General features: G+C 55.9%; 2 protein-coding genes across 2 annotated transcripts in view; both read right to left on the bottom strand.

The window, feature by feature from the left end:
- The window catches only part of LOC144671611 (uncharacterized), a 307259-nt gene that overhangs the window by 106498 nt on the left and 181226 nt on the right, over positions 1-19535 (bottom strand). The window lies entirely within an intron of this gene.
- LOC144671595 (uncharacterized) overlaps positions 9007-19535 on the bottom strand; it is a 42407-nt gene continuing 31878 nt past the window's right edge. The window contains exons 13-15 of the mRNA XM_078533604.1: positions 15804-15946; positions 10853-10944; positions 9007-9477 (exon numbers count right to left, since the gene is read on the bottom strand). Of these exons, the coding sequence (XP_078389730.1) occupies positions 9461-9477; positions 10853-10944; positions 15804-15946 (252 nt within the window). The 3' untranslated portion in view covers positions 9007-9460. The remainder of the gene's footprint in view (positions 9478-10852; positions 10945-15803; positions 15947-19535) is intronic.

Raw genomic sequence — 19535 nt, 5'->3', positions numbered from 1 at the left:
GGATCCAAAGAGATTCCTTAGACAATGGGGATCCAACAGCATCTTCCTAAATCACGACCTCTACCACCTAGAAGGACAAGGGCAGCAGACACATGGGAACACCACCACCTGGAAGTTCCCCTTCAAGCCACTCACCATCCTGATTTGGAAATATATCACCGTTCCTTCACTGTCGCTGGGTCAAAATCCTGGAACTCCCTCCCTAACAGCACTGTGGGTGTACCTACACCACATGGACTGCAGCAGCTCAAGAAGGCAGCTCACCACCACCTTCTCAAGGGCAATTATGGAACAATAAACGCTGGCCCAGCCAGCGACACCCACATCAGCAGCTTGTTGAAAAAATGGTTCTCGATGCTCACTTCCTCTTCCTCAGTGCAAGTGGGTAGTCATCTCACTCTGTCTCTTATCATCAGGAATATCAGTTCTGCTTATGTGGCACAGGGTTAGGGTCCGCTGAAGATTTATTGCTTACCAAATATCATCTTTCAGTCACAAGTTAAGGAACCACTGATCATGCAACAGAAACTATGAGGGAGCTGACATCATTATGAGAGTAGCCCTCCCTCAGTACTGACCCTCCGACAGTGCAGCCCTCCCTCAGTACTGACCCTCCAACAGTGCAGCACTCCCTCAGTACTGACCCTCTGACAGTGCAGTACTCCCTCAGTACTGACCCTCTGACAGTGCAGCACTCCCTCAGTACTGACCCTCTGACAGTGTAGCACTCCCTCAGTACTGACCCTCTGACAGTGCAGCACTCCCTCAGCACTGACCCTTGAACAGTGCAGCACTCCCTCAGTACTGACCCTCCGACAGTGCAGCACTCCCTCAGTACTGACCTTGACAGTGCAGCACCCCCTCAGTACTGACCCTCTGACAGTGCAGCACTCCCTCAGTACTGACCCTCTGACAGTTCAGCACTCCCTCAGTACTGAACCTCCGACAGTGCAGCACTCCCTCAGTACTGACCCTCTGACAGTGCAGCACTCCCTCAGTACTGACCCTCCGACCTGACTCTCCCACAGTGCAGCACTCCCTCAGTACTGACCTTGACAGTGCAGCACCCCCTCAGTACTGACCCTCCGACAGTGCAGCACTCCCTCAGTACTGACCCTCTGACAGTGCAGCACTCCCTCAGTGCTGACCCTTGAACAGTGCAGCACTCCCTCAGTGCTGACCCTGACAGTGCAGCACCCTCTCAGTACTGACCCTCTGACAGTGCAGCGCTCCCTCAGTGCTGACCCTCTGACAGTGCAGCACTCCCTCAGTGCTGACCCTCTGACAGTGCAGCACTCCCTCAGTGCTGACCCTCTGACAGTTCAGCACTCCCTCAGTACTGACCCTGTGACAGTGCAGCACTCCCTCAGTACTGACCCTCCAACAGTGCAGCACTCCCTCAGTACTGACCCACCGACAGTACAGCACTCCCTCAGTACTGACCCACCGACAGTGCAGCACTCCCTCGGTACTGACCCACCGACAGTGCAGCGCTCCCTCAGTACTGACCCTCCGACAGTGCAGCGCTCCCTCAGTGCTGACCCTGACAGTGCAGCACTCCCTCAGTACTGACCCTCTGACAGTGCAGCGCTCCCTCAGTGCTGACCCTCTGACAGTGCAGCACTCCCTCAGTGCTGACCCTCTGACAGTTCAGCACTCCCTCAGTACTGACCCTCCAACAGTGCAGCACTCCCTCAGTACTGACCCACCGACAGTACAGCCCTCCCTCAGTACTGACCCACCGACAGTGCAGCACTCCCTCAGTACTGACCCACCGACAGTGCAGCACTCCCTCAGTACTGACCCACCGACAGTACAGCACTCCCTCAGTACTGACCCACCGACAGTGCAGTACTCCCTCAGTACTGACCCACCGACAGTGCAGCACTCCCTCAGTACTGACCCACCGACAATGCAGCACTCCCTCAGTACTGACCCACTGACAGTGCAGCACTCCCTCAGTCCCAGGACGTGCCAAATGGCCTTTTGCTGTCATATGCACTCGATTTACCAGGCGGCGAACAGAGTATGAATGCGAGCTCTTCCTTCCGACTGTTACCGCTCTAGCCATCGGCTTTCTGCTGATCTGCCTTTTCAGATAGACATGGACGACAAAAGACAGTTCCTGCTTTCAACCGCTCCTTCGAGGCAGGAGACGTGGCGAATCTCACCGGGGGTTCACTCAGCCGGGCCTGGGTTAGGCCTGAGCCTATCGCTGCACCTCATGGTGTTCGTGCTGGGGCTCGGCGGCAATGGGCTTGTGCTGTGGATTGGCCGGATTCAGGATGGAAAAGACCGCGGGCAGAGTCTTCACTGGCAGCCGGTGGTTTCACCTTCATCCTCTTCCTGCCATTTTCCTTCGCCCGCCTGGCGATGGGTTTCCACTGGCCCTTCGGGAGGGCCCCGGGCAAGCACGGCGTCTCCATCGAGTACCTCGACCTCTCTGGCAGCGTCTTCCTGCTGGCGGCCATCAACGTCCAGCGCTGTGCCTCCCTCCGCCTGCCCGGGTGGTCCCGCCACCTCCTCAGCCCCCGCGTGGCCGCTCGTGCCAGCCTGCTCCGCTCGTCATGGGCGGCAACGCCGGTCATCGTCGACAGGCCGGGGAGGGGGGCAGGCGGAAGGACCCCGGAAGGCCGCCTCAGGGTCACCCCGGCCATGGTGGCCGCCTTCTTCGTCTGCTGCGGGCCTGCCCTGCCACATCTTCGGCCTCCTCAAGATGGCCGCCGGCCTCACCGTCTCCGTCCAGCCGGGCATTGCCCTCAGCCACAACCTCGCCCTCTTCAACTGCTGCCTTAATCCAGTCATCTACGTCTTCATGGGCCGCAGGTTCCGAGAGGCTTTCAAACAGTTGATCTTGGAGAGGGTGGGCTCGGAATAGGAGAGCGGCAGATGCCATAGTGAAGAAAGCAGAGCTGTATTGCTCTAGCGCCTTTCCCCACCTCAGGACATCCCAAAGCGCTTCACAGCCAATAAAGGGCTTTTCAGAAGTGCACTTGCGGTAGTAACGCAGGAAACGTGGCAGCCAATTTGCGCACAGCAAGCTCCCACAAACAGAAAACGACCCAGGTCATCTGATTCTGGCAATGTTGTTTAAGGGATAAATATTGGCTACAGGACACGGGGAGAACTCCTACCCCGAGCCCCCCATCGGCCATCTTCCTCCATGCAGTACACCCTCAGTACTGACCCTCTGACAGTGCAGCACTCCCTCAGTACTGACCCTCCGACAGTGCAGCACTCCCTCAGTACTGACCGACCGACAGTGCAGCACTCCCTCAGTACTGACCCTCCGACAGTGCAGCACTCCCTCAGTACTGACCCTCCGACAGTGCAGCACTCCCTCAGTACTGACCCTCTGACAGTGCAGCACTCCCTCAGTACTGACCCTCCGACAGTGCAGCACTCCCTCAGTACTGACCCTCCGACAGTGCAGCACTCCCTCAGTACTGACCATTTTTCAGCTAACAGGAACTGAGTAGGGCCTTAAGGGGCCTGGCCAGGTTACAAATCGCACCATCACGGAAAACGAACGTCATCATCATGATGCAGGACAACAATAGCTAGCAAATTTATTTAGACTTCTATTCATGTTATGCTGTGTATTTTACTGCCAATTAATAAATTTAAACTTCTGAATGAACATTACAAGGCAATTTTAAATTATATCAGAGGATTTCACCTCACTTTGCAACAAGTTGTTGTTTAAAAACAATTCTCCTCATCTCCCCCTCTGGTTCCTTTCCCGATTCTCTTCAATCTGTGTCCCTCTGGTTACCGACCCTCCTGCCGCTGGAAACACTTTCTCCTTATTCACTCTACCGAAACCTCTTCACGATTCTGAACGCCTCGATTCAATTTCCTGTTAGTCCTTACTGTCCGAATAGAATTAACAGCTTGCAGCCCTCAAATTCCTGCATCCCACAATCTCTGTAACCTCCTCCAGTCCCTACAACCCTCCCTATCTCTGTAACCTCCTCCAGCCCCTACACCCCTCCCTATCTCTGTAACCTCCTCCAGCCCCTACACCCCTCCCTATCTCTGTAAACTCCTCCAGCCCCTACCACCCTCCCTATCTCTGTAACCTCCTCCAGCCCCTACACCCTTCCCTATCTCTGTAACCTCCTCCAGCCCCTACAACCCTCCCTATCTCTGTAACTTCCTCCAGCCCCTACAACCCTCCCTATCTCTGTAACCTCCTCCAGCCCCTACAACCCTCCCTATCTCTGTAACCTCCTCCAGCCCCTACAACCCTCCCTATCTCTGTAACCTGCTCCAGCCCCTACAACCTTCCCTATCTCTGTAAACTCCTCCAGCCCCTACAACCCTCCCTATCTCTGTAACCGCCTCCAGCCCCTACATCCCTCCCTATCTCTGTAACCTCCTCCAGCCCCTACAACCCTCCCTATCTCTGTAACCTCCTCCAGTCCCTACAACCCTCCATATCTCTATAACCTCCTCCAGCCCCTACAACACTCCCTATCTCTATAACCTCCTCCAGCCCCTACAACCCTCCCTATCTCTGTAACCTCCTCCAGCCCCTACACCCCTCCCTATCTCTGTAACCTCCTCCAGCCCCTACACCCCTCCCTATCTCTGTAACCTCCTCCAGCACCTACACCCCTCCCTATCTCTGTAACCTCCTCCAGCCCCTACAACCCTCCCTATCTCTGTAACCTCCTCCAGCCCCTACAACCCTCCCTATCTCTGTAACCTCCTCCAACCCCTACAACCCTCCCTATCTCTGTAACCTCCTCCAGCCCCTACAACCTTCCCTATCTCTGTAAACTCCTCCAGCCCCTACAACCCTCCCTATCTCTGTAACCGCCTCCAGCCCCTACAACCCTCCCTATCTCTGTAAACTCCTCCAGCCCCAACAACCCTCCCTATCTCTGTAACCTCCTCCAGTCCCTACAACCCTCCATATCTCTATAACCTCGTCCAGCCCCTACAACACTCCCTATCTCTATAACCTCCTCCAGCCCCTACAACCCTCCCTATCTCTGTAACCTCCTCCAGCCCCTACAAACCTCCCTATCTCTGTAACCTCCTCCAGCCCCTACACCCCTCCCTATCTCTGTAACCTCCTCCAGCCCCTACAACCCTCCCTATCTCTGTACCAACCTCCGACCTCTACAACCCTCCGTATCTCTGTAACCTCCTCCAGCCCCTACAACCCTCCCTATCTCTATAACCTCCTCCAGCCCCTACAACCCTCCCTATCTCTGTAACTTCCTCCAGCCCCTACAACCCTCCCTATCTCTGTAACTTCCTCCAGCCCCTACAACCCTCCCTATCTCTGTAACCTCCTCCAGCCCCTACAACCCTCCCTATCTCTGTAACCTCCTCCAGTCCCTACAACCCTCCCTATCTCTGTAACCCCCTCCAGCCCTACAACCCTCCCTATCTCTGTAACCTCCTCTAGCCCCTACAACCCTCCCTATCTCTGTAACCTCCTCCAGCCCCTACAACCCTCCCTATCTCTGTAACCTCCTCCAGCCCCTACAACCCTCCCTATCTCTGTAACCTCCTCCAGCCCCTACAACCCTCCCTATCTCTATAACCTCCTCCAGTCCCTACAACCCTCCCTATCTCTGTACCAACCTCCGACCTCTACAACCCTCCCTATCTCTGTAACCTCCTCCAGCCCCTACAACCCTCCCTATCCCTGTAACCTCCTCCAGCCCCTACAACCCTCCCTATCTCTGTAACCTCCTCCAGCCCCTACAACCCTCCCTATCGCTGTAACCTCCTCCAGCCCCTACAACCCTCCCTATCTCTATAACCTCCTCCAGTCCCTACGACCCTCCCTATCTCTGTACCAACCTCCGACCTCTACAACCCTCCCTATCTCTGTAACCTCCTCCAGCCCCTACAACCCTCCCTATCTCTATAACCTCCTCCAGCCCCTACAACCCTCCCTATCTCTGTAACCTCCTCCAGCCCCTACAACCCTCCCTATCTCTGTAACCTCCTCCAGCCCCTACAACCCTCCCTATCTCTGTAACCTCCTCCAGTCCCTACAACCCTCCCTATCTCTGTAACCCCCTCCAGCCCTACAACCCTCCCTATCTCTGTAACCTCCTCCAGCCCCTACAACCCTCCCTATCTCTGTAACCTCCTCCAGCCCCTACAACCCTCCCTATCTCTGTAACCTCCTCCAGCCCCTACAACCCTCCCTATCTCTGTAACCTCCTCCAGCCCCTACAACCCTCCCTATCTCTATAACCTCCTCCAGTCCCTACAACCCTCCCTATCTCTGTACCAACCTCCGACCTCTACAACCCTCCCTATCTCTGTAACCTCCTCCAGCCCCTACAACCCTCCCTATCCCTGTAACCTCCTCCAGCCCCTACAACCCTCCCTATCTCTGTAACCTCCTCCAGCCCCTACAACCCTCCCTATCTCTGTAACCTCCTCCAGCCCCTACAACCCTCCCTATCTCTATAACCTCCTCCAGTCCCTACAACCCTCCCTACCTTTGTACCAACCTCCGACCTCTACAACCCTCCCTATCTCTGTAACCTCCTCCAGCCCCTACAACCCTCCCTATCTCTATAACCTCCTCCAGCCCCGACAACCCTCCCTATCTCTGTAACTTCCTCCAGCCCCTACAACCCTCCCTATCTCTGTAACTTCCTCCAGCCCCTACAACCCTCCCTATCTCTATAACCTCCTCCAGTCCCTACAACCCTCCCTATCTCTGTAACCCCCTCCAGCCCTACAACCCTCCCTATCTCTGTAACCTCCTCCAGCCCCTACAACCCTCCCTATCTCTGTAACCTCCTCCAGCCCCTACAACCCTCCCTATCTCTGTAACCTCCTCCAGCCCCTACAACACTCCCTATCTCTGTAACCTCCTCCAGCCCCTACAACCCTCCCTATCTCTGTAACCTCCTCCAGCCCCTACAACCCTCCCTATCTCTGTAACCTCCTCCAGTCCCTACAACCCTCCCTATCTCTGTACCAACCTCCGACCTCTACAACCCTCCCTATCTCTGTAACCTCCTCCAGCCCCTACAACCCTCCCTATCTCTATAACCTCCTCCAGCCCCCCTCCCTATCTCTGTAACTTCCTCCAGCCCCTACAACCCTCCCTATCTCTGTAACTTCCTCCAGCCCCTACAACCCTCCCTATCTCTGTAACTTCCTCCAGTCCCTACAACCCTCCCTATCTCTGTAACCCCCTCCAGCCCTACAACCCTCCCTATCTCTGTAACCTCCTCCAGCCCCTACAACCCTCCCTATCTCTGTAACCTCCTCCAGCCCCTACAACCCTCCCTATCTCTGTAACCTCCTCCAGCCCCTACAACCCTCCCTATCTCTATAACCTCCTCCAGTCCCTACAACCCTCCCTATCTCTGTACCAACCTCCGACCTCTACAACCCTCCCTATCTCTGTAACCTCCTCCAGCCCCTACAACCCTCCCTATCTCTGTAACCTCCTCCAGCCCCTACAACCCTCCCTATCTCTGTAACCTCCTCCAGCCCCTACAACCCTCCCTATCTCTGCAACCTCCTCCAGCCCCTACAACCCTCCCTATCTCTGTAACCCCCTCCAAATCCTACAACCCTCCCTATCTTTGTAGCCTCCTCCAGCCCCCATACCCTTCCCTATCTCTGTAACCTCCTCCAGCTCTTACACGCCTTCCTATCTCTGTAACCTCCTCCAGCTCCTACAACCATCTCTGCAACCTCCTCCAGCCACTGCAACCCTCCTTATCTCTGTAACCTCCTCCAGCCCCTACAACCCTCCCTATCTCTGTAACCGCCTCCAGCCCCTACAACCCTCCCTATCTCTGTAACCTCCTCCAGCCCCTACAACCCTCCCTATCTCTGTAACCTCCTCCAGTCCCTACAACCCTCCATATCTCTATAACCTCCTGCAGCCCCTACAACACTCCCTATCTCTATAACCTCCTCCAGCCCCTACAACCCTCCCTATCTCTGTAACCTCCTCCAGCCCCTACAAACCTCCCTATCTCTGTAACTTCCTCCAGCACCTACACCCCTCCCTATCTCTGTAACCTCCTCCAGCCCCTACAACCCTCCCTATCTCTGTACCAACCTCCGACCTCTACAACCCTCCCTATCTCTGTAACCTCCTCCAGCCCCTTCAACCCTCCCTATCTCTATAACCTCCTCCAGCCCCTACAACCCTCCCTATCTCTGTAACTTCCTCCAGCCCCTACAACCCTCCCTATCTCTGTAACTTCCTCCAGCCCCTACAACCCTCCCTATCTCTGTAACCTCCTCCAGTCCCTACAACCCTCCCTATCTCTGTAACCTCCTCCAGCCCTACAACCCTCCTTATCTCTGTAACCTCCTCCAGCCCCTACAACCCTCCCTATCTCTGTAACCTCCTCCAGCTCTTACACGCCTTCCTATCTCTGTAACCTCCTCCAGCTCCTACAACCATCTCTGCAACCTCCTCCAGCCACTGCAACCCTCCTTATCTCTGTAATCTCCTCCAGCCCCCACAACCCTCCCTATCTCTGTAACCACCTCCAGCTCCTACAACCATCTCTGCAACCTCCTCCAGCCACTGCAACCCTCCTATCTCTGTAATCTCCTCCAGCCCCTACAACCCTCCCTATCTCCGTAACTACCTCCAAATCCTACAACCCTCCGAGATCTCTGAGCTGCTCCAATTCCCACCTCTTGAGCATCCCCTGATTCCCATCGCTCCACCACTGGAGGAGCCTTCAGCTGCCTGGGGGCCCTGAGCTCTGCAATTCCCTCCCTTAATCCCATTGCGCCTCTTTCTCTCTCTCCTTCTTTAAGACGCTTCTTAAAACCAACCTATTTGACAGGGCTTTGGGTCGCCCGCCCCAATATCTCCTTCCGTGGCTCGGGATCAAACTGAGTTGGGTAATCACTCCTGGTAAGTGCCTCAGGGCAGTTAACCATATTAAACGTGCGATATAAGCGCCAGTTGCTATTGTCGATAACTGAATCCCCTGTGAGCTGCCGTGAAACACAAATAGGTCTGGATGAGGGGCGTCTGAAGGAAACATTTGTACCATCTTTATTAGGCAACAATCTGCAACTCGCTCTGCATCAACCAACAGGGCAGGAAACAAAAAGAGAACCAACCTTTCAAAACACAACGTTGCAACCGGAGAGGTAAAGAACGAGAGAGTGCGAGCGAGGGAAAGGGTGGGCGGAGCGGGGAGGGGAAGCAAGGGAAGGAGAGGAAACAAGTGGAACCGAGGGTGGGGGGGGGAGAAAAGGAGAACGAGGCAGTGGTTTCGGCGAAGTGGAAAAAGCCGTCACGAGGCGGCCGCTGACGTCCAGCTTCGGGCCGAGGGGTCGAGTCGCTCAGGCCATTCATTTACTCCTCGGGACGTGCACATTAGCATTGCCGGGAGGTGGGGGGAGGAGTCGCTGCCAGTCGTGCGGGGCGTTCTGTTGCCCACGGTCGGGACCTTCAACATCTCACTCAGCGTGGCTCCACTCCGTCTTAATTCAGGCACAGCACTAGAGAGAGAGAGAGGGAAGCGGGTGAGGGAAAGGGCGGATTAAAGATCGGGAGAGCAGGCATTACCCCACGGAGGAAATCCGCCCGGTGCAGGGGTACAAAGCATCAAAGGCAGTGGGGCAGGCCATTCAGCCCATCAGGTCCATGCCGGCGTTCACTCCCCTCTCGAACATCGCCCCATTCAACTCTAACAGCCTAGGCCTGGATTCCTTTCTCCCCCCCGTGTGTTTATCCAGCTTCCCCCTTTAATGTATCTGTACTATTCACTGCACCCACCCACTATGGCCCCTCATGCCAGCCATCACCCTTGCCACCCCATTCAAGTTAAGGCACCTCCCTACCCATTCACCCACTGTGCACTGTATATAGAACCAATGCAACCTATAGTGACGGTAGGACATGCGTAAAAAAAACTCTTTTATAAAAATCGTTCGTTGATAACATTCCACTTGCTTCAAAAAAACTCATTTTTCCTACAAGACAATAAAAGTGTCAATCATCAAGACCCTTCAAAGTATCAATAGCTGAAACAGCAAGCACTTGAAACCTCTTAACCTTGTGCAAATAAACATTGCGAAATTGACAACAGAGGTCAGAGATCCAGAGCTGTCAATCAGACAAATGTTTTCTTCCTGGGGTTTAGGTGTGTCAGTGCTCTAATGGATTTGCGGGCTCTAAACCAAGCCTCATTATGTACCCTTGGCTGAGAGTCCGGCATCCAATAGAGTTCTTCCTCCCTCCCCACTCTCTGGGTAACGAGGTTTCTCCTGATTTCCCCATTGGATTTATTAGTGACTATCTGATATTGATGGCCCCTAGTTCTGGTCTCGTCTCCACAAATGGAAACATTTTCTATCACGTCTGCCATACCGAAATCTCTCTATAAGTTTTGAAGACCTCGATCAGGTTGTAACACTGTACCATCTCGATGGTAGCTTCTTTCTGTTTACGCAGTCCCCATTCTCTGCTTCTCAAGTTCCTGGAGCCTAGCTGGCTCCTTCTGAAGGTGATGGGTGGCAGGTTCTTGACAGGGGAGGGAGGGGGGGGGGGTGGGGTGGGGGCGGAAGGAGCATCAGTCGTGTGAGAGTTGGTCACACTGACTCCCGGCCCATGCCTCAACCCGGTTGGTCGAGAGAGCGGGTGACGTCGGGCATTTCTGAGCACGAACGCAGGAAGGGGACTGGGTCTGGGTCACTCCTCGAGTAATGTGCGCACCCACTCCCAGGGAGGGAAAGCGAGAGGACATCCGATTGCTTCCCCACCACCCCCCACCACCCTCATGCCCCTCCCTCCCGGGACCGCCACTGATTCCCCCTTTCACTGTTACCACCATCTGCCCCACCGTCAGGGAAATCTGAACCGCTCGCCACTCACCAATTAAAGCTTCCTGGGCAAAGTATTTGACGTCTACGTCTTGGTCCCGGCTCAGTTTGTCGAGTACAGGCTTAATCTCATTATTCAAGGGGCTGAAGGAAAACAGGAAGCGAGGGAGGAAATAATTAATCAGACTGAAAACAGGAAAACACCCAGGCTCTTGCTGACATCGCTCGCTGTCACAACCTGCACGCCCGCAAACCGATTGTTCCCTCAGAGGTCACTCGAAAGCTGGTGTCAAACCCGGTAAACGCCAGCAGGATTCTAATGAAGAGTCCTGTTGGAGCCGGGACATTAAATCTGTTTCCCTCCCCACAGACGCTGCCCGGCCTGCTGAGTTTTTCCAGCATTTTCTGCTTTTATTTCAGAGTTTCCAGCATCCGCGGTATTTTGCTACCACCAAACGCAAGATTGCATTTCTCTAGCGCCTTTCCACACCTCAGGACGTTCCAAAGCGTTAAACGGCCAATGAAGATTTTTGTTTTTGGGAGTGTGGTCACTGTTGTCATGTAGGAAACCCAGCAGTCAATTTGCGCACAGCAAGATCCCACAAGCAGCAATGTAATAATGACCCTATCATCTGCTTTTTTAGTGATGTTGGTTGAGGGGTAAATATTGGCCCCAGGACACCGGGGAGAACTCCCCCCTGCTCTTCTTCCAAATAGTGGCTTTGGGATCGTTTACACCCATCTGAGAGGGCAGATGGGGGCCTCGGTTTAATGTCTCATTTGAAAGGTGGGGTCATCAGCAGTGTAGCGCTCCCTCAGTACTGACCCTCTGACAGTGCAGCACTCCCTCAGTACTGATCTTCTGACAGTGCAGCGCTCCATCAGTACTGACTCTCCGACAGTGCGGCACTCCCTCAGTACTGACTCTCCGACAGTGCGCACTCCCTCAGTACTGACTCTCCGACAGTGCAGCACACCCTCAGCACTGACCTTCCGACAGTGCAGCACTCCCTCAGTACTGACTCTCCGACAGTGCGGCACTCCCTCAGTACTGACTCTCCGACAGTGCAGCACTCCCTCAGCACTGACCCTCCGACAGTGCAGCACTCCCTCAGCACTGACCTTCCGACAGTGCAGCACTCCCTCAACACTGACCCTCCAACAGTGCAGCACTCCCTCAGCACTGACCCTCCGACAGTGCAGCACTCCCTCAGCACTGACCTTCCGACAGTGCAGCACTCCCTCAGCATTGACCCTCCGACAGTGCAGCACTCCCTCAGCACTGACCTTCCGACAGTGCAGCACTCCCTCAGCACTGACCCTCCAACAGTGCAGCACTCCCTCAGCACTGACCCTCCGACAGTGCAGCACTCCCTCAGCACTGACCCTACGACAGTGCAGCACTCCCTCACTGACGCTCCGACAGTGCAGCACTCCCTCAGCACTGACCCTCCGACAGTGCAGCACTCCCTCAGCACTGACCCTCCGACAGTGCAGCACTCCCTCAGCACTGACCCTACGACAGTGCAGCACTCCCTCAGCACTGACCCTACGACAGTGCAGCACTCCCTCAGCACTGACCCTACGACAGTGCAGCACTCCCTCACTGACGCTCCGACAGTGCAGCACTCCCTCAGCACTGACCTTCCGACAGTGCAGCACTCCCTCAGCATTGACCCTCCGACAGTGCAGCACTCCCTCAGCACTGACCTTCCGACAGTGCAGCACTCCCTCAGCACTGACCCTCCGACAGTGCAGCACTCCCTCACTGACGCTCCGACAGTGCAGCACTCCCTCAGCATTGACCCTCCGACAGTGCAGCACTCCCTCAGCACTGACCCTCCGACAGTGCAGCACTCCCTCAGCACTGACCCTCCGACAGTGCAGCACTCCCTCAGCACTGACCCTACGACAGTGCAGCACTCCCTCAGCACTGACCCTACGACAGTGCAGCACTCCCTCACTGACGCTCCGACAGTGCAGCACTCCCTCAGCACTGACCCTCCGACAGTGCAGCACTCCCTCAGCACTGACCCTCCGACAGTGCAGCACTCCCTCAGCACTGACCCTCCGACAGTGCAGCACTCCCTCAGTACTGACCCTCCGACAGTGCAGCACTCCCTCAGTACTGACCCTCCGACAGTGCAGCACTCCCTCAGTACTGACCCTCCGACAGTGCAGCACTCCCTCAGCACTGACCCTCCGACAGTGCAGCACTCCCTCAGTACTGACCCTCCAACAGTGCAGCACTCCCTCAGTACTGACCCTCCGACAGTGCAGCACTCCCTCAGTACTGACCCTCCGACAGTGCAGCGCTCCCTCAGCACTGACCCTCCGACAGTGCAGCACTCCCTCAGTACTGACCCTCCGACAGTGCAGCACTCCCTCAGCACTGACCCTCCGACAGTGCAGCACTCCCTCAGCACTGACCCTCCGACATGCAGTGTGGGGGTGGTGCTGTTAAGCATCGCAGGCTCCTCCCAGTTGAGATGATTGTGACCTTGCTCTGTATTATCAGGGAGCGGAGCTGAAGAAGCTTCGTGATGGGGGGAGTTTGGAGCTGGTGCGAGCTCAGGCATGGTAGGGGGCAGGGGGGGTTGGCTGCAAAGACTGGGACCAGCTGAGGTGGAGGAAGAGCGGAAGACAGGGGGCCGGGCGGGTAGGGCACTGCAACCGTCACCATCGGGAGGCACGGGGCCCTGGTCGACTCACCAACCTGAGGGCACTGCCTCCAACTCCCAGAGCTCGGGAGGGGCAAACCCAAGGCCAGCTGGCCTGAGCTGCTCAGTTCTATGTTCAACAATGCCTCGAAGGCCTGGTGTGGTTCAGGGCAGTGTCCTTGCACGGTCAGGTTTGACACTGTCACAGGCGAGGGAGTTCTGCACTCTCTGTGAGGAGCCGGTGGCACAGTGGTAACGGACGAATGACCCAGGCTGGCGCTCTGGGCACACGGGCTCAAATCCCACTCGGGGGGGGTGGGGCAGCTGTTTTGGGATTTAAATCCAAGTAATAAATCTGGAATGGAGAGCGGGTCTCAGCGACGGTGACCATGACAACCACCGTCGACTGTTGTGAAAACCCGCCTGGTTCACTCATGTCCCCTTTAGGGGAGGGGGAAATCTGCCGTCCTTACCCTGGGCCTGGCCTACATGTGACTCCAGGCCCACAGCGACATGGTTGACTCTTAACTGCCCCTCTGAATTGGCTGAGCAGGCCATTGCCCAGTTCAAGGGCAATTAGGGATGGGGCAACAAGCGTCGGCTTTGCCAGCGACGCCCGCATCCCATGAAACAACGAAATGAAAAAAACACCCCATTGGGAACCGGTGTCAATTTTTCTTTATTTATTTATTCTTTCATGGGGTGTGGGGCGTCGCCGGCCAGGCCAGCATGTGTTGCCCATCCCTAATTGCCCTTGAACTGGGCAATGGCCGGCTCAGCCATTTCAGAGGGGCAGTTGCTGCGGGGTCTGAGGTCACATGTAGGGCAGGCCAGGGTAAGGAGGGCAGATTTCCCTCCCTAAAGGGACATCAGTGAACCAGGCGGGTTTTCACGGCAAGCGGCGATGGTCCCTGTCACCGGCTCTCAGTTCCAGGTTTATTAACCGAATTTAAATTCCACCAGCTGCCGCGTTGGGATTTTAACCCATTCAGCCTGATTCGCCTGGATTACTCACCCAGTGACACTCCCACTACGCCACCATCTTCGCCCCCTCCCCCACAGCTATCCCTTATTTATCATTCCTAACATGTCTCCGAAAAACAGCGTGCTAAATGTCGGCGTGCTGAACAAAAATCACTTTCCCAAGAGAAAGCATGTACTAAGGGTGGGCTACATACCTCACCTGTAAAAACTATCCTTACATATTAATTTAATGCACTTTGAACATGTTTGTGGCTTTGCCCTGTTAATACAGAGTCAGGGAGGTGGGGGGAGGGGGGGGTCGCTCAAAAGGAGGAATTCAATAGGAAGGAGCTGTCAATTCATGGCAACCTCGAGGCTCAAAGATCCTCTTTTTCACCCGTCCTGTTATCTGAAGCAGTCCCGGCCTGGCTTATTAACAACCCCTTCACCAGCTGCTTAAAAACTCTCGCTGGGTTTCAAGGGGCCTTTTGTTTTTTTTAAAACCAGAAAGAATAATTTGCCCGTGCCTGCCCCCTTTGCCAGATTTGAACAGTTGATTAAGGGAGATCGGTATCCGGACCTGAAATCACTCCAGTTTTGACTTCAGTAAATTGAAGTGAAGTCGCCCATCTTCAACTTCAGGAGGGGCACAGCAACTGAACAGGAAGACACCGAGTCATTGGCTGGTGCATCCTCCATGGCAACGCGTCTGCCAATCAGAGGCCACTTGCCAATCGATCAGCACTCTCTTCTCATGCAGTATAATTTGTTGTTCCCTTTGAGATTTGGTATTCTTGTGGTTCTGTCCTGATGATGTTCAAGACGAAAAGCTTTGACAGAATGTCTCCTTTTATCAACAATACTCGAGTCCTGTATCACCAAATGACTATTTTTACGCTGAATCGTACGTGGATTTGGCTCCAGTGTCCAGGCATGTGGACGAGCAAATCTTTTTCACGAAGCGCATGTTTAGGATCTGGAACGTACTGCCTCAGGGTGTGGGGAAGGCAGATTCAATGGTGGCTTTCAAAGAGGGAATTGGGTCATTGTCCAAAATGGAAAAATGTTGGGGGAGGGGCTACGGGGGAAAAGGGGGGGAGAACGGCCCTTTGGTGTGTTGCTCCTTCAGAGGGCCAGCACAGGCACGTGGGCCGAATGGCCTCCGTCTGTTCTGTCAACCGTACAATGATTCTATGACAGTGGCTGAACACGTGTAGTCAACAACACAGTAACCGTGTTAAAGTGATAACAGAGGCGGCTTTACCCGGGTAGGTTTTCCTGGTGATCAAGACGGAAACACGTTATCACAGGGTGGGGTGGGGGGAGGTGGGGGAAAGCGGGAATATCTGTCCAGGTGCTGGTTAGGAGCAGTCCACTTGCCTGTAATCCAGGACGGGCCCGATCCTCTGCAGCGTCTTGGCCACGTTGAAACGCACATTCGCCACCGGGTCACTCCCCATCCGCAGGACGGTGGGCAGCATGATTTTGGTTGTGATGTCCTTTCCACACACATCGTACAGAACCTGGAGGGAGGATGGTGGGGGTGGGGGTGGGGGTGGAGGGGAGGGAGGGGAGGGGGAGGGGAGGGAGGGGAGGGGGAGGGGAGGGGGGATGGAGGAGGGGGTGGGGGAGGGGGTGGGGCGAGGCGAGGGGAGGGGTGTGGTGTGGGCGTGGGGGGAGGGGATGGGGTGGTGGTGTGGGAGGGGTGGGGGTGTGGGGGTGGATGGGAGGGGGTGTGGGGGTGGGTGGGAGAGGAGTGGGGAGGGGAGGGGTGGGTTGGGGGTGGGGGGGGAGGGGAGGGGTAAGTTGGTGGTGTGGGGGTGAGGGGGTGGGGAGGGGTGGGGGTGTGGGTGGGGGAGGGGGGAGGAGAGGTGGTGGTGTGGGGGTGTGGGGGAGGGTGGGAGGGGAGGGGGGAGGGGTGGGGGTGTGGGTGGGGGAGGGGGAGGGGGGAGGTGTGGTGGTGTGGGGGGGAGGTGTGGGGGTGGGGGGAGGGGAGGGGGGAGGTGGTGGTGTGGGGGTGGGGGTGTTGGGGGAGGGTGGGAGGGGAGGGGGGAGGGGAGGGGGGAGGGGTGGGGGTGATGAGGGTGGGGGAGGTGTGGTGGTGTGGGGGGGAGGTGTGGGGGTGGGGGGAGGGGAGGGGGGAGGTGGTGTGGGGGTGAGGGTGGGGGTGGGGGGGAGGTGAGGGGGGTGTGTGGGGGGGTGGGGGGGAGGGTGGGGGTGGGGGGAGGGGAGGTGTGGTGGTGCGGAGAGGGGGAGGGGAGCAGTAGATTTACACAGGAAAGAGATCTCGCGCTGGTTCGGGACATCGGCGAGCAGCTTCCTCGAGCGCTGCCCCTGCAGTGACCTCAGAAACACGGCACAGCCAGATCCCAGAAACAGCAGCGGATTTCCACTGACACCCCTGTTCCCTCACAATAATCCTCCCTGCTGGGAGGCACCCTGGGTAGTGGGGGTGCGGTGGAACCCAGACTTAATTACCCCTGAAAGAGGCATCTCCAATTTTAGGAATTGGCGACAAAATAAAAAACTCGAGGGTAAATCCCAAATGGAGGTGAAGGATCCCACAGCCACGAATTGGAAGAACACGTGCGGAGAATGGGCAGAGGGGTTTTGCTCAGTATCCTGGGACCAATATTTATGCCTCAAACTACATCGCTATAAAGATCCAGTTCATTGTCACATTGCCGTTTCTGGGATCTTGCTGTGTGCAATTCGGCTGCCATGTTTCCTACATGACAACAGTGACCTCGCTTCAAGGCACTGGCAGCATTTTGGGACAACTTGAGGATGTTTACTCTGCAGTGCCGGCCTGGATTAAGGGTCGCAGCCTGAGGGGAGGAGAGAAAAGACAAGGACACAGAGAGAGAGAGAGAGAGAGACAGAGAGAGGGAGACATGGAGAGGGACAGGAAGAGACAAAGAATCAGAGAGAGAGAGACAGACAGGGAAACAGAGGGGGAGACAGTGGCGGGGAGATAGAGAGAGAGGCAGAGATAGAGAGAGAGAGTGGGAGAGGCGGGGAGAGAGAGGAGGAGAGGGAGAGGAGGAGAGGGAGAGGAGGAGAGGGAGAGGAGGAGAGGGAGAGGAGGAGAGGGAGAGGAGGAGAGGGAGAGGTGGGGGAGGGAGAGAGGGGGAGGGAGAGAGGGGGAGGGAGAGAGGGGGAGGGAGAGAGGGGGAGGGAGAGAGGGGGAGGGAGAGAGGGGGAGGGAGAGAGGGGGAGGGAGAGAGGGGGAGGGAGAGAGGGGGAGGGAGAGAGGGGGAGGGAGAGAGGGGGAGGGAGAGAGGGGGAGGGAGAGAGGGGGAGGGAGAGAGGGGGAGGGAGAGAGGGGGAGAGAGGGGGAGGGAGAGAGGGGGAGGGACAGGGAGAGGGAGAGATAGACAGGGAGAGAGAGAGACAGAGAGAGGGAGAGAGAGAGAAAGAGACAGAGAGAGAGAAAAAGAGACAGGGAGAGAGAAAAAGAGACAGGGAGAGAGAGAGAGAGAGAAGGGAGAGAGAGAGAGAGAAACGGGGAGAGACAGGGAGTGAGAGAGAGAAAGGGGGAGAGTGAGAGAGAGACAGGGAGAGAGAGGCAGCGAGAGAGAGAGGCAGCGAGAGAGAGAGGCAGCGAGAGAGAGAGAGGCAGCGAGAGAGAGAGGCAGCGAGAGAGAGAGGCAGCGAGAGAGAGAGAGGCAGCGAGAGAGAGAGACAGCGAGAGAGAGAGACAGCGAGAGAGAGAGAGATACAGAGAGAGCGAGAGAGATACAGAGAGAGAGATACAGAGGGAGAGAGAGGGAGAGAGAGAGAGAGACAGGGAGAGAGAGAGAGAGACAGGGAGCGAGATAGAGAGAGACGGAGGGAAAAAGAGATGGAGGGAGAGAGAGATGGAGGGAGAGGGAGATGGAGGGAGAGGGAGATGGAGGGAGAGAAAGAGAGGGAGGGAGAGAGAGGGAGGGAGAGAGAGGGAGGGAGGGAGAGAGAGAGAGGGAGGGAGAGAGAGGGAGGGAGAGGGAGGGAGCGAGAGGGAGGGAGAGAGAGGGAGGGAGAGAGACACAGGGAGAGAGAGATAGAGGGAGAGAGAGACAGGGGGAGAGAGAGAGACGGGGGAGAGAGAGAGAGAGAGACAGGGAGAGAGTGAGAGACAGGGGTAGAGAGAGCGAGACAGGGAGAGAGAGAGAAGGGGACAAGGAGAGAGAGAGAGAGACAGGGAGAGAGAGAGACAAGGAGAGAGAGGATGAGAGAGGGTGAGAGAGGGTAAGAGAGGGAGAGAGAGGGGGAGAGAGAGGGAGAGAGAGGGGGAGAGAGAGGGAGAGAGAGGGAGAGAGAGGGAGAGAGAGGAGATACAGAGACAGGCAGAGAGAAAGAGAGACAGAGAGAGAAGAGATACAGGGACAGGCAGAGATAGAGAGATACAGAGGCAGAGAGAGAGATAGAGAGAGGGAGATGCAAGAGCAGACAGAGGGAGGCTGAGAGAGGGAGATACAGAGACAGACAGAGAGAGAGAGAAAGATAGGGACAGAGAGGCAGGCAGTGAAACACAGAGAGCGATAGAGGCGGAGAGAGAGGGAGAGAGAGAGGTACAGGGACAGAGAGAGAGAGTGGGAGAGACAAGACAGTGGGAGAGAAGAGAGTGGGAGAGAAGAGAGTGGGAGAGAAAAGAGAGTGGGAGTGAGAGAGTGAGAAAGGGAGACAGAGAGAGGGAGATAGAGAGATGGAGATAGAGAGAGGGAGACAGAGATGGACAGAGAGAGAGAGACAGAGAGAGAGAGAGAGAGAGAGATAGAAACAGACAGAGAGAGAGAGAGAGAGATAGAAACAGAGAGAGAGGGAGAGACAGTGTTAAACCATTAAACCATGGCTCCCTCTAGTGGTTGCAAGTAGAATGCTGGACTTTTTAAAATTCATTCACGAGATGAGTGTCTTTGGCAAGGCCAACAGTTGTTGCCCATCCCTAATTGCCCTTGCGAAGGTGCTGATGAGCTGTCTCCTTCAACTGCTGTACCCCATGTGGGTAGGTACACCCCCGGTGCTGTGGGTAGGAGGGAGGGAGTTCCAGGATTTTGACCCAGCGACAGTGAAGGAACGGTGATATATTTCCAAGTCAGGATGGTGAGTGACTTGGAGGGGAACTTCCAG

Source organism: Cetorhinus maximus, chromosome 33 (assembly GCF_964194155.1).
Source record: "Cetorhinus maximus chromosome 33, sCetMax3.hap1.1, whole genome shotgun sequence".
NCBI classification, from domain to species: domain Eukaryota; kingdom Metazoa; phylum Chordata; class Chondrichthyes; order Lamniformes; family Cetorhinidae; genus Cetorhinus; species Cetorhinus maximus.
This window is presented reverse-complemented; position numbering and strand designations above follow the sequence as displayed.